At 45.3% G+C, this 14,115-nt stretch overlaps 1 protein-coding gene across 1 annotated transcript in view; it reads left to right on the top strand.

The window, feature by feature from the left end:
• The window catches only part of LOC126921277 (uncharacterized), a gene marked incomplete at its 5' end in the record, with an annotated part of 31,203 nt that extends 17,088 nt beyond the window's left edge, over positions 1-14,115 (top strand). Inside the window, one exon of the mRNA XM_050732733.1 lies at positions 7,972-14,115. Within this exon, the coding sequence (XP_050588690.1) occupies positions 7,972-9,872 (1,901 nt within the window). The remainder of the gene's footprint in view (positions 1-7,971) is intronic.

Here is a 14,115-nt window from a genome sequence, read left to right as displayed (position 1 = left end):
ATCTCTGTGTCTTGTGGTTGGAATTCATACGGAGCTCTTTTATGAGCCATTGTGTAATTGGCTTCGCCAGTGGCACGCGAGTCTGCCTCCTCGAAATCGAAAACGCTCGAAATAAACTGGCTGCTTTGACGCTCGCTAACTTGCTGCTACCCATTGCACGCCTTTCGTTTCTTAGGGTGTTTTCTTCATCGTCACTAGTCGACCATGCACGTTTCTTCGTTATTGACGTAGCAACTTAAGCAAATAACAGCAATGCAGGCGAATTGTGGCTACTTTTGCCTGTTCTACACGTTTGGTTGTTTCGAATAATGAACGATTATGTATGTATAGTTATTTAGTTGTAGAGGATTCAACTTTATAAATAGGCGTGGTCGATATTATTTTGAAAGTGGAAAATAACTTTGAAATTGTTGCTAGTAGCAAAGAAATCAATTTTGAGATCTATGGGGCTTTGATGCGATGGCTCGTAATTAATGGTACGGATGCGGATCGGAATTTATTTTATATAGAAATTTCTTGGTGCACAAAGATGTTTGCTCGGAGGCGAGCCAAGCCCTCGTCAAAGTTTACTTGGCTGTTCGCTTGCTCGCTGTTCGCCTGCTTCGCTTAACGTTCCTGCGCGCTTGTCTTTCTACGCTTCAGTAGCGTATCGTCGAATTCACAGAACCCTAAAGAAAATCTCTTCGAGTTGGCGCAATAAATCATAATGACATCTAAACATCCTCTTCTTTAACTTTTAAATAGAAAATTTTTTCACTCACTTGATTATAATATCGTTCTCCTACATTATTGAAAATTCTTGGTAAAGGTCCGCTAGCGAGTTGAATCGTCAGCGTGCTTCGGTGAACGATAAGCTCGCAATATCGCGTGTAGTTTAGAGTCGTATCGTTGTCGAGTCGACACTCGAGATACACCAAAGAAACATTACACTTCGAACACGATATCTTTATCTGCGCTATTTAGTTTTCGTGCGGCACTGCAAGGACCGCGACCCGGAAATACGTTGTTACGCAACTAGGATATACATTGACACACGATCGGCAAATCTACGTTGCCGATAGATAATACTCGCTGTAATTTGTTGAAAGATAGCGTGAACGTGTCGTTCCCGAATCATTTCCCTTCCTCTATGTCTATCCGCATTTGAAAATCCTTTTCAGTCTCTCAGCGCCGTACCGAGATTATGAAATCACGTAACTTAATCAAATTTAAAGAAAAAATTTGCGTCTCTTAAGGTGTATTCTAGAAACTTTTGCTAAGCTAATATAATCGTACCTTAGATACTTGGCTATAACAAAACAATCATTTCTACTTCGGTTTTCTCATCGTGGAAGAATATATTCATACTTTGAGTCTGATTATAAAAGAAAGAAAACTCCGCATGAAATTTCAAGTGCCCGAAAAGGGATAAATGAAATAAAATAAATTCGAATAAGATTTCCAATTTACGCGCGATGCGCGTAACCAGGCGGATTCGTAGTTACGCTATTGGTATCTGTCGTGCGGATGTGTGTCGTTGGTGGGGAAGCACGAGTGAGTGGGAGCGACGTGACTAGTTGCGCGACTGAGTGAACGAACCAGAACTAGAAGGAGGATGGCCAGACAAGGACGGAAAAGGGAAAGGGGCAAGTCGATTGCGTATGAGAAGGAGAGGACGAGAGTGGCTAATAGAATGGAAAGAGACGAGAAACAACGAGTGGAAAGTACACGGGCAGCGGGAAGGACAGAGAAGAGATGAATGAACGTGCGTACGCGGCAGAAAGAGAGAGAGACGCGACAACGACGGTTGGCGCGGCACGGTGAGATAGAGCGAGACAGATGTTCGAATGAATGAACGGTGCACGACGAGGATAGAATTAATGAGTAGGATAAATATAGAAGCATGTAACGCGTCAGAACGAGACGGCCTATCTCTTTCTCTTCTTCCGTTTTCTATGTGCGGCCTCTCTCATCTGTTCATGTTCGACTCGCTCGGTTGGTTGGTCGGTCGACTTACTCCTTCAACTTCTCTCTGTTTCGCGTATCAACGTGATCGAACGACTACTCGCTGTAAACGAGCCTCTGATACAATCGAACCAAATGAAACGAAAGGATTCTTCCTTGTACCAGAGTCTACTCTTACGCGCATAGCTGAATCAACGCTATAGCGTCAACATGTAAGAGCGATTTATCGATAGTATAGTACGCTGGGAATTCATTCAGCCATGATACTCATTCGATGAGTATCGTCGATGATCTTTCAACGCCTGATCTCTGACGCCTGATTCATGGTTATTTAAATGGATAGGATAATGGCTTTTTTTTTCTTTTTTTAAACTGGATTTTGATTCTAGGATTAGATAGGACGAGTTAAAAATTACCAGGCAAGCGATTTGTTTTCTGGTTTTTCATGCGTTCTCTATGATCGAGTTATAATTATTTGTCGTTCGGCTGTGATTACAGTAAACCGTTCAACTTCCACAAATAACCGATTTCATTATGGAACGAAGTGGTTCACGATACGTTTTTCTATGAAAAGTACCATTAACGGTATTATTTTAAATAGACGCTCTTATCGACTGTCTTACGATCGACGTAAATACCAATAGTGACTTTCAGGCTGATTCTAGCGGAACGTTCGTGACCATTTATCGCCACAAATGATTAATATTAATGAGAACAATGTTAGAGACAATGGGACCGATACCGTAAATGTTGGGCGAAAGATCGAAATAGGATCGGTAGGTACATGGTCAGGTGATTAAAGAAACTCCTCGAAAGATGCAGTCTGGTTATTTAATAAGCTTTAGACGTTTTTCCGGTTCGAGAATGGTATCGTTATTTGAACGGTAACGGTACTCGTTCGTTCTTTCTATTTACTATCTATTCCTCGGTAACAGTTACGATCGAATGAAATTTGCTGCCTCTGCCGTGTGAAACGCGCAAAAGTCAATTGGAAATGCGCGAGGAGAAAAAAAGGTAAAAGAAGTGAGAAGGAAAAAAATGGTGCAGGATGACGGTGAACGTGTAAAATGACGCGGCTAGAATCCTTTATCCGGTGTGACCGGAGACTCTTTGGTGTCGAGTAAACGTCCGAGAGAGGTACGCTTTAAATTCGATCGATAACACGCGGAACGGCATATCGAACCCCCGGTGTGGTGATCGGACAAAAAAATTTCCCACAGCGTGGAAGGAGGCGTGTATAACGTGTAGAGAGCACGTTTGACAGGGACGAAAAAAAAAATCACCGCGCAAGCATTTGCCACCTCCAGCGTGGCGACCGACGACCGTCACTGTCGCCGCGCCGACGCTGTCGGTGGTATACACGGTGACGACATAGGTAATGTTTTCATTCAATCTAAAGCTTCAATGATAGCTTCCGCCCATTCATAAAAAGCTTCGTGTTGCGAACGAGTCGTTGGCCACGATATCGCCAGATGGCATACCGTGCACGGGGCTCGACCGGCCTCCGTTTCTCTCTCTCACACACTCTGCCAACCACCTCTGCTCTATCTCGCTCTTTCGAACACACCGTTTCTCTCCACTTTTGTCCCCTCTGATCCCCTCGCCTGGCTGTTGCCATTCATGGCTTCCTTCCTTCTCCTTTCCTGCTTTCCCTCTTCTCCATCCGTTTCGTTCTACTGCCTCTCGTTCTACTGCTCGTACCCAGCTCACTGCTCTGTCATCGTTCCCACTCTGCTCTCTCTCTTTCTCATCCGTCGTTCGGCTGACTCGCCTGTCGCCCCTCCGCGCGGACCTCTTACACTGCGCCCAATCGCTAACGCGCTCCCCCTTCCCCTTCACCGCCAGCTAGCCAGCTCAACTTACTCACGGCAAGCTCATTGTCAGTCGTCCGCCAGCAGTTGTCGTGTTTGTTTCGTGTTATGACGTTTCACCGTTTCTTTCTCGCCTCCGTGTCAACCGTCGTCCATTCATATCCTAGTCTCGTGTCACGAACGAACACTTTCGTAAGCTGCTTCTATCGCGCTTTTGCCGAGACAAACGCCGGACCATAAACGATATAATCGCAGATATCTACGCTGATTTAAATGTTCCTTTTCATCCATGAAATTCGAGAAAAAGTTGGGAACAGTACAGGTGAAACTTGATCTTTTCCGTGCAAAAGTATATCGTCGTCGTCGTCGTCGTCGTTGAGTGAAAGGCGTTTGACGGAAATATTAAATAAGATCGAATAGGGAGCTTTCCGAGTATTCGTTCAAATTCGTTGACGCTTGTGACATGTGCCCCGTTCTCGGCGCTAAACGCCGTCGACAGGGAGGCTCGTGGTGCAGATATTAAACAAGCGGCAAATGGGAGCAGTACGACGTGACCGATGAGAGGGTGACAAGCTGACGTCGTCCGGTGGAATTCGAGGACGTTCCTAGATCCGTTCGAACGGAATCGCTGTTCCGTTGGTGTCGTGTCCTATCGCTGCGCGTGCGTCGCCGTGATCAGACACGCCTCCGAAGGATTCCATCTGCCCCGGCGTGGGCGAGCCCACGTTCTTTTCTGGATTTTCGCTAGTCCCATGAATTTTCAGTAAGTCGACAAGGCCAATTTCTTCATTTCCACGCATCTCCATTTTCCATTCTTAGTCGATTTTTTAAACGATTGCCAGGATGTAGAAGAAAATGGTTACGGTTACGAGGGCTAATACCGGTATTAATAATACACAATTTTTTTTTTTTTAGATATTTTTCACATATACTATACCATATTTTTCTATCGTTAATCTTAAGTTGAACTAAAAAATTGTACGTGCGATTTTTCCTCTCCTGTGATCTTGTGTGAAACGTTAAATGTTTTATATATAAATCTCAGTTCGGTTCAAATGGTATGATAGAAACAGTTAGGTGTAATAACTTATTTTATCTGAGACGCGCATATATAGTATTTAGTAATTGCGTGATCAAAGAATTGTAATGCCGTTATTTTAACAGGTTTGGCAGTTGCAGCGATAAACGAAGGAAATGTATTTTGTATAAAGCAAACGTTTATATATTTCATCTACGATTTACGAGTTATGAAAGTTGGATATATATATTTAGAATTATTTCTTAGCGCAGGGTCGTTGGAAAAGCTTGCCATTTAATAGGTACGCATACGCGACATCGCGCTGACCGCAGCACCAGATAATTTTATTGAACGGAAATACGTACGTGGCGAGGAAGCATGTCCGATCTTATCGCGGACATTTCCGGCGCGTTATTGAAACATATCTGGACCGGAACGTCGTTTAAAAATTGCGTTTCTTTACGAATGACAGTTACACGAATTTTATTTCTAACATCCTGTCAAAGATACAAACGTTTCGCAAAAATTAAATTGTACCGTAGACTTAGACTTACACTTCTGTAAGTGTAGACTTAAAGTCTACAGTTACAGAAAGTGAGATTTTTTTTTGTGTTATTACGATAAACATATAGGAATTTCTTTAAAAAAAAGGAATAAGCATTGAATTTCTCTACAATGGGAAGGTAATTGCACATATCACATATATAATTTATATGATTTTATAATCGATATTATAATTTAAAATTATAATTATTCACACACAATATACTTAGGCGCTCGTTCAAGCATCGTAATACTAGTGTTAAGGAAATTTTAAAACAATAGCCAATTTCCACGTAGTTCAACAATCCACAATGTATCATTGTTTAACAAAACTTATTTTCTTTTTCCCGTACTAACTATTTTGACACGTAACATTACAAATCGTAAAACATTACAAGGATTATTCGTATCTTCGTTTCCGAATTATCTCACCGTTTGTGGCATTCTATTTACAAATAACTCCAATTATAATTATCGTTGTGCACGCGACAGAACAACCAGACATGAAATATCGAACGCAGCACGAAGGACGTGAGATAGTTGGCTAAATATTCGACGTATCATCGTCATTATCCTAATCGCGGCGATTGCGCGTGGATATTGACGGAACAATCATCGTGTCACAATTACGTGATTGGCAATCTTCCCCGAAGCTCTCCCGTTCCGTAATGCCACCAGTGTGATTCATAATTGATTCGTGACTTACCTTATCGTTACTTGGAAAGCGTACACGTTATTCACTGGTTGACGTACGCGTCGCACGAATATCTCTCGTGCCAAAACGAAATTCCTCGCGTGGACGAGCCTACCTTTCACTTCGCAGCTGTCTGCTTTTCAATGAAAATTCGCCTCGCGTTATCGTTTTACGGTAGTGGAAGTTCGACTTCCAGAAACCCATTAGCGGATGGATCAGTTTCTATCTATTGACAGCGTTAGTATCTACTGCGAGGAAAACGAAGAAACGTATTCGTTTTTGTTGGTTGATTTAGAAAGAGGAGGTAAGAGAGATAAAGATAGAGAGAAGGAAAGACAGTTGCTCGTTTATACCGGCTATGCACAAACTCACAAAACGTTTCTCTTATCTGCACTCGGTCGTATAGAGCGTCTAAAAGCTCTGACCTATGGCAGTCGGCCGGCGATAGGCTCCACGCATTCCTCCGAGTGCATCCTGCCTGAATGGCCCTGTGCTCGAAGGTTTTTTCGAGAACATCGCCGTGTCGTTGAAGATCACGTCCGTGCGTACCTATCTGCTTACGTTCAAACATGTTGGAACCGCTTGTTTGTAGAGCTATGGTTACGGTTGATGCGTTTTCTCGTGAACTGACGTTGTGACAGATATGTCAGAACGATCTAAGCCTCTCAGAAGTTAAATCGACAAGTCCGTTTTTGTTAATTTTTCAATTTTGATACACAAGTATCTGCGCGATTAACGTTCAATTTTCAAAAAACAAATTTCTTACTTCGACGGAGAATTCCATTTACTACAAGAAAATGACGCAGATAATAGGAGATTCTAACGTGAATCGAAACACTGTCATTGCTTTTTCCACTTTTAAGTTTTATCTCATTTATTGAGTCATAGTTCCGTTGGGCAGAAGAAATGTACATTTTTATGAGAGTAGTCACATCTTTCTTCGGACGTATCATTCGTCAGAGCGATAATTCATTGGAACGCGCATTCGCTGCAGCTATAGCTTAATCATGCACTCAAATCCTGTCGATTCTTATATTCGTCGATTTACTATCAACTGTATCGACGTGTTTAGTTTCCTAAACAGAGAAAAACCGAATAGTAGAGCAAGGGAAGTTAATAGTCGTCGTTGCGAGAGATACCAATGCATTTCTACACGGCGGATGCGTGTAGGACGCGAGATTGGTCTCGTGCGGGCAAACGTCGTTTCTTCCAGTTCCGTAGGCTTCGCGAGAGTGGGTCGTGGCGCGTTGAACGGATTACCAGCCAGATTTAATGTCATCTGGTCTGCGTGGATTCTTCCCTGTTTTCCAATTATATATTACGTCTGTTCTTCGAGTCTATCATGACGAATATATTATACATTCTCCCTCGGAAGGGTAGACGAATAACAGAGTCTATAATTTTCCAACGTTGAGTTTCTCCAAAAAGTCTTGGTAGAAATAATTCATTGGCTAGCCCTGGTTGTAAGTCTGTCACACGGAGCAGTTGCGTGGAGGGCACGATCGGTCTTGGTTGAACGAAATGCTCGATTCTTCCACAACTGTAGGCGCTTCGAGTGGGCCGGTGACCACTGAATCAAGAACCCCGGTGCTGCACACACAGGCCACTCGCGCCCACTCGCGCCGCACTCGCCCACGTGCGGAGACCAAACCTACCTCGAAGCTACGTAGGTAGTGGCGCGTACACAGCATTCTTCGTATCTATCGAGGTGTAATCCGAATATCGCTTTCGGCTTTGTTCATTCAAATTCGTTCTCCCATTCTTTCAGGATTCTCCGTGCGGATACTTCTTACTAGGCATATAGAATAGGCAAAATACGATACAGGTCTGGCAAAACGGATGATCGCGTGTTGGTTGCTTTTTAATTCTCTGTTTCGACAAGATAACGATATATTGCGATTTATTGAAACTACGAGAGAGAAAGAGAGGAGAAGAGAGTAACGGATGTGGTATCGTTTCAGGTGGGGATGAAGCGCGTGTCGCAAGGGCGAGAGGAAGCGGACGCGGAGCATTACCGAGCCTCATCCTCGCTAATGGAACGCCCTTGTCGAGAGTGTCACCACCTCGCGCGGGCTGGGCAGTGCGGATCAACGAGGCGATACTTACTACCCCGAGTCAATCAACTCATTATCAGCAGCAGCAACAGCAACAACAGCACCATCAGAATCAGCAGCATACATCGAGTCCAGGATCACCGAGAGCCATCGAACAATGGGCTAGCGAGCGGGCAGCGTCGTCGGCTTTATCGGTTCGTCGTTCCACATCACCATCCTCGCCAGAAACAGCAAGCAGACCGGGAACAGGATCGCCGAGAAGGACCCTCTCGTCGTCGAGTCGAGTTAGGCCGGGTGGCGCAGGCGGAGGAGGAGGAGAAGGAGGAAGTGGAAGTGGCGGAAGAGGAGCAGAAAGGGGTGCAGAAATCGGTAACGGTATCCATTTCACGAATCACTGGCAGGAGGAAGAAGAGTTGGAGGCGAAGAAGAAGGAGGAGCACCGGAAGCGTTGCGTGGACGCAGCGGCGCGTTGCCAAGCCGAGCATCTTGAACTGAGAGGTCGGCCGATGTCGCAGAACAATGCGATCGCGCCGCTTTCGCGGCCGCCTTCTTCGCAGACGAACGCGAATGCCGCAACCAACGGTCTCGACACCGCCAGCACAGTCATCAGCACCGACAACAACGCCAATACCAATTCCGACGACGGAGACGCACGCTTCGTTCAACAACAGGGCGTCACCGGTGGTCGCGTGCACGATCACAACCGACCGTTTCCGCCACCGAGATTGCCTAGCGTGCACGTCGCGGCCGCTTCGACTACTACCGCGCCTCCCGCAGCCTCGTCGAATCCGAGAGTATTGGTCACCGCTCCGCTCAGTCCGCTCTCGAGCACCTTCCGGAGCAGACCGAGGAACGTCGATATTTCGAACGAGACGAACGCCCGGGGGCTGTTGTCGAACGACACGCCACCGAGGAGTCCCATAAGCGAGGTGAGCCTCACCGTGCCTCGACCGGATGGAGAGAGGGCAATCAACGAGTACGTCGAGGCGCCGTTCAAACATTCGAACCAGGAGCGACGCGTCATCGACGATGAAAACAAACGCGGGGTCGGTACTGATTGCCCGAAGATCGACCGAAGGCATCGTCAGAAGGGTGTAACGGACGCGTCTGTCGCGGCGACGCATCGGTTGCACGCGAGTAGGACTCAAGCGTTTCGCGGATTGATCGCGAGCGGGACGAACGCGACCGCATCCGCGGGCTCGATCACCGCGAACACCGCGACACTGAACGCCGTGACCAAGCAGCCGGTGTCGTTTACCAAGGAACCGGCCAACAGCCTCGCCTCTAGAACTTACGATCCGGCCGGTTTGTCGATAATGTGCAATTTCTGCGGTCGCTGTCGCTGCGAGTCTTGTCGGGAACCACCGCCATTGCCGAGCAAATGGTTGTGCGACAACAAATGCTTCTGCTCCGCCGACACGATCCTCGATTACGCTTCTTGCTTGTGCTGCGTGAAAGGACTGTTTTATCATTGCGTGGACGGGAACGGCGGCAGTGGAATCGACGGGGAGGCGGCCGGGAGCTGCGCGGACGAACCATGCTCGTGCACGGGGAACAGGAGGGTCTCCAGGTGGGCTTGTCTCGGTGCCCTTACCCTCGTCATGCCTTGTTTATTGTGCTACTGGCCGTTCAAAGGCTGCGTCGCTTTGTGCGAAATATGTTACGCCCGGCATGCCGCTCAGGGATGCAGATGCAACCCAAACACGATCGGGAACGCCGGGAATAGGCATCATCCGATCGCCAACGACATCGGGGACTCGAGGGATCCGGAGAAAAGGTTGCTCGACCCGGTTACACCGGAACTCTAATAGTTGGTACTATTACCAACACCGGTAATACACGTGGTATATGGCGGCCTCTCCCGAGCAGAGACGCCAAGGCTCTTCTATGCACAGGATTATCGAGAGGGAGCAAAATGAAAAATTGCATTAAGTACAAGAGTTGCATTTAAGTCGAGAAACGATATCGAAGATTCTGACGAATTTGTACGTCTGACGTCGCGAGTGTTTTATTTATTATTCTTCCATGCGCGCGCGAAAGTGCGAAGCGAGCGAGAGAGTTTGAAAGAGCAAGAACGTGTACGAATGGAAGAATGCGAGTATCGTATAGTAGTGGTAGGAAGGTAAGGAGGTGAAGGAGGAGAAGTAGGATGGATGATGGGCGAAGGGTAGAAAGGCGGCGGAGAAAGGGCGAGAAAGATTGACAATGTACTACGCGAGCGTGCGTATAAACGCAGAGACATACCACTTACGTATAGGTAGGTCTATACATGATAGAATATATAAATAGTACGCGCACACACAGGGAGCAAATGCGAGCGTGACCAAGCGAATGCGTGGTAACAGTAAGGGAGCGTACGAGAGAGAAAGCGTGAAAGTAAATAGACGAACCACTAAAGTATATTGAACGCGAGCACGTGTACGCGCGTGTACACGCGTTCCTGCTGTTACTTTGCTCGAAACGCGTGTACACGCGTCTACGCTTAGGTTATAGATATGTATATTGTATATTACATTTGTATAAAGAAGAAACTTTTCTACGGTTAATTTATTCGTGGCTGCATCGCCAAGTAATACATAAAGTTTCACAGTAGGAGCACGACACGGAGAGAGGCGGCGAGAGATATTTGATCAGCAGGCGGCGAAAGAATTCGGAAGGCGTCCTGCCCGACTGGACTCGATTATTTTCTGAAACCGTGTTCCAGTCGCTTACATCTCGCGGTAAAATACGTATATAAGAATCGAAAAAGGAAGGAGTAAAGATATGGAGGGGAAGAAAAAGGGTGAGGGGGAGAAGGGGAAGAGACGGAGAAAGAAAGCTCTGAAAAGAAGCATTGTCCGCGTTTCCGAGCGTTTTCCTCCGCTCGGTACACGATGTATACGGTTTTATACTCGTTAACACTGTTGTATCGAGCGGCCCTGTCGAGCGTTAGAGAGCGGTATGACACGAGATCGAGATAATGCACGCGTTCGGGCTGCGTGAGAGCGAGAGCGCTATGTAAGTCTGTAAGAATGAACGGTTGCATCTATATGTGTATCTGTGTGTAAGTGTTGCTGTACGTGTGTGTATGTCTATGTATGTATGCGTGTATGGGTGTGCTTCATGGGGACGACGAGAATGCGGGCAGATGGGAAAAGGACAATTGCGTGGGGGCATAAGCGTGAGGAGAAGAGAAGTACGGCACAGGACAGAACGAATGAGGGAAGGGGGAGGAAAGAGTACAACACGCCTGAAATCTCTTACGTACGTATACGTATTTGTATACGTTACGTTGTGGGGCGTCGTTTTCCATTTCGTTAATTCTCTTCCTTTTTTCCAGTATTATCTAGTCGTGCGAGTTTAATTAAATATCGTTTCATTAAAGTACGAGGTACAAAGCGATACACGCGTCGTGCGGTGGTGTAGTTGACAGGCCGTTTTGCCGGTGTTGCTCCGCTCTTCTATAACACGAGAGTGGATTCGCGACTCGGGATCCTTCTTTTTTTTCTTCTTTCGTTACTACGAACGCCGATTTAACGTATATACGCGGATAATCGCTTTCCTCGTTGGTTCGACTCTACTTCTCTGACCAAGATTTTGAAATAATTAACGCCTTCGAGACTCTGGTGTTGTGGAGAGCCGAGCCGCCGCTGCAGCCTGGAGCGGCGTTTAATTGCACGGTAACGGCGCTTCCCACGCGGACGGAATTCACCGAACAAAGGTGTGTTAACTTTCCATTCTTGCTCGAGCGGCTTGATCGTTGAGGTATGTCGACGTTCTACGGGACACCGTCATCCTCACGACCACGATCACGTTCGTTTCTTTTATTGTCGAGACTGTCTAAACCGTTTTTCCAACAGATACCACCGACATCGCCGTTTTATCCATGTTTGAAACGCATCGAACGAAATATACGAGTAGTCCTTGCATTTTTGGCATATTTTGGGAAAGATGAACAAACGATCGAAGACGCGCGTACCGTTAATGCAGCGAAAAGTAATTCCTTGGAAGTTGGTAAAGTACGAGAGGGGGGTCGAAAGGTTGGAAAACGCGTCACGGGAAGAGCGATTACTCGGCGAAGCGGTTTTTCTTCCGATTGCTCGTTCGGCTTCGTTCGTCGCGAAGAGGCAGCGAGAAACGGGAAGAAACCACGCGTTCACACGTTTGCCGCTGCGTTGACTTCCGAGAGTCGTCCGCGATAGAACCTGTCGCGGAGTGAACGTGGCGGGAAACAATCGAACATCCAACGAATCGCAATATCCCGAAATCAATCCCCTTTCGTAGGTTCGCCCTTCCAAGTCAAGGGAATAGGAGAACGCATGGTACAGGGAGAACGTCCCGCGGATCGGCCGTAATTGGAAACTTTGGGTGCGTTGATCGTATAGCCTTTCACGACTCGCGAAACCTTCGACGTACACTGATTTGATGTTGCGAGCATATTTGGTACAAATAAAAAAGATACAACGAGACCATTGGAAACCGTCGGGTTCTCGCAAGCGTTCGTCCAATGTTTGAAAACTTCCTTTTTTCTATTCAACCTTTTAACGACGAATAATATTTTTTATTTGATATTCCGAACGGTACATTATATACACGAGGAACGAAGCGTCTGGTTAAAAAATGCTGAAGAAAAGGTGAACCAGACACGGGCATATTCGTTGAAATGCAATTCAAATGGTCGAGATCGACTCACGGGAACATCGAGCCCTAGAGCAAAAAGGTAAAAGTGTTAATCAAGAAGTACGTCGCGACGATCCCAATGATGCGTTTTGTGCATACCTATGCGCGCGCTTGTATGTATAATATGTATGGTTGCATGTGTGTGCGCGCGCGTGTCTCGCGAAGCAAAAAGGAAAAATGTATGTTTTTATTAATATTAACTATATATGCTCTGTATATGTCTTGTAAATATTATATATATATATATATACACATATATGCATATATATATACATATGAATTATATATATACACAAACATGTATATATACATGTATATATATATATATACATATATATTTATGCATTTCTGTTTAACATATTGAAAGCAGTAGTTTGAGGACAGCCAAAATTGTTTCCGATTATTTCGATTCTCCGATTAATTTAGAGATTCGTCTATCGTTCTTTGCAATATCATTTGTCGGGTGCGCAGAGGTTATCACACGAGTCGAGACATCTGATCGATTCCTCCCTGTCTCTCTTGCTTAACATTTTCTCTTCCGTATTATCAATCTTTAGTCTTTCTTTCGACGTTTGCCGCGTAGTACTTATAAACAGCGACGGCTTTCGAAATACATTTACAATGGAAATTCTTGCAAAAATTCGAAGAAGAATACTCATCCGCAGCGATCATCTTCTCGTTATTTCGGATAAAATAATAGATCGACGAAATAAGGACAAAGAGAAATAAAATTCGTAACGTGTATGTCTAGGTTGTTTGATAGAAAACGATCGAGAAAAAGACAAGGATATAGCCTGCCGCGAAATCAGGAAATCTGTCCAAAATCGTTAGAAAGAAAAACAGATTGCGATAAACAAGGAAAATAAATAGATGTATCAGCGTATTCAGGTTCGATCAGTTTCTTCTACGGTGAATAAGCTCTCGTCGCATCAGTATCGTTACCGTGTAGTCCCCTTGCGAAACCTGATTCTTTGGGACATTGTAATCACAAAGCGTTTAACATCGACGTAACTACGATATATGTCTTACGTACACGGACGTACAATATTAAAGAAGAACAATGTGGTGTAAAAAACGAAGAAATGTACCAATTCGGTGTATTAATCCCCTCGCCCCCCCCCTCCATGGATCGATACAAATTCGCCTCAAACTGAACAATCTTTCTACCTTTGATAAATAATATATCGCAATGTTTAATAAAACGGCACAAAGAAAAAAAGAAAAGAGAGAGAGAGAGAAATAGGAGAACAGAAAAGAACGAAAAATTCCATTACTTCCGGTTGATGCGAATTCGTTACGTCCATAGGAATGCGTTGACGCACATGTTGTTATCTAATTGTTAGTAGATTCAGGTTTATACCGGCAATTGTTAATAAAGTTAGTAAGCAAATA

The sequence above is a fragment of the Bombus affinis genome, chromosome 10 (genome assembly GCF_024516045.1).
Source record: "Bombus affinis isolate iyBomAffi1 chromosome 10, iyBomAffi1.2, whole genome shotgun sequence".
Classification (NCBI taxonomy): Eukaryota; Metazoa; Arthropoda; class Insecta; order Hymenoptera; family Apidae; genus Bombus; species Bombus affinis.
This window is presented reverse-complemented; position numbering and strand designations above follow the sequence as displayed.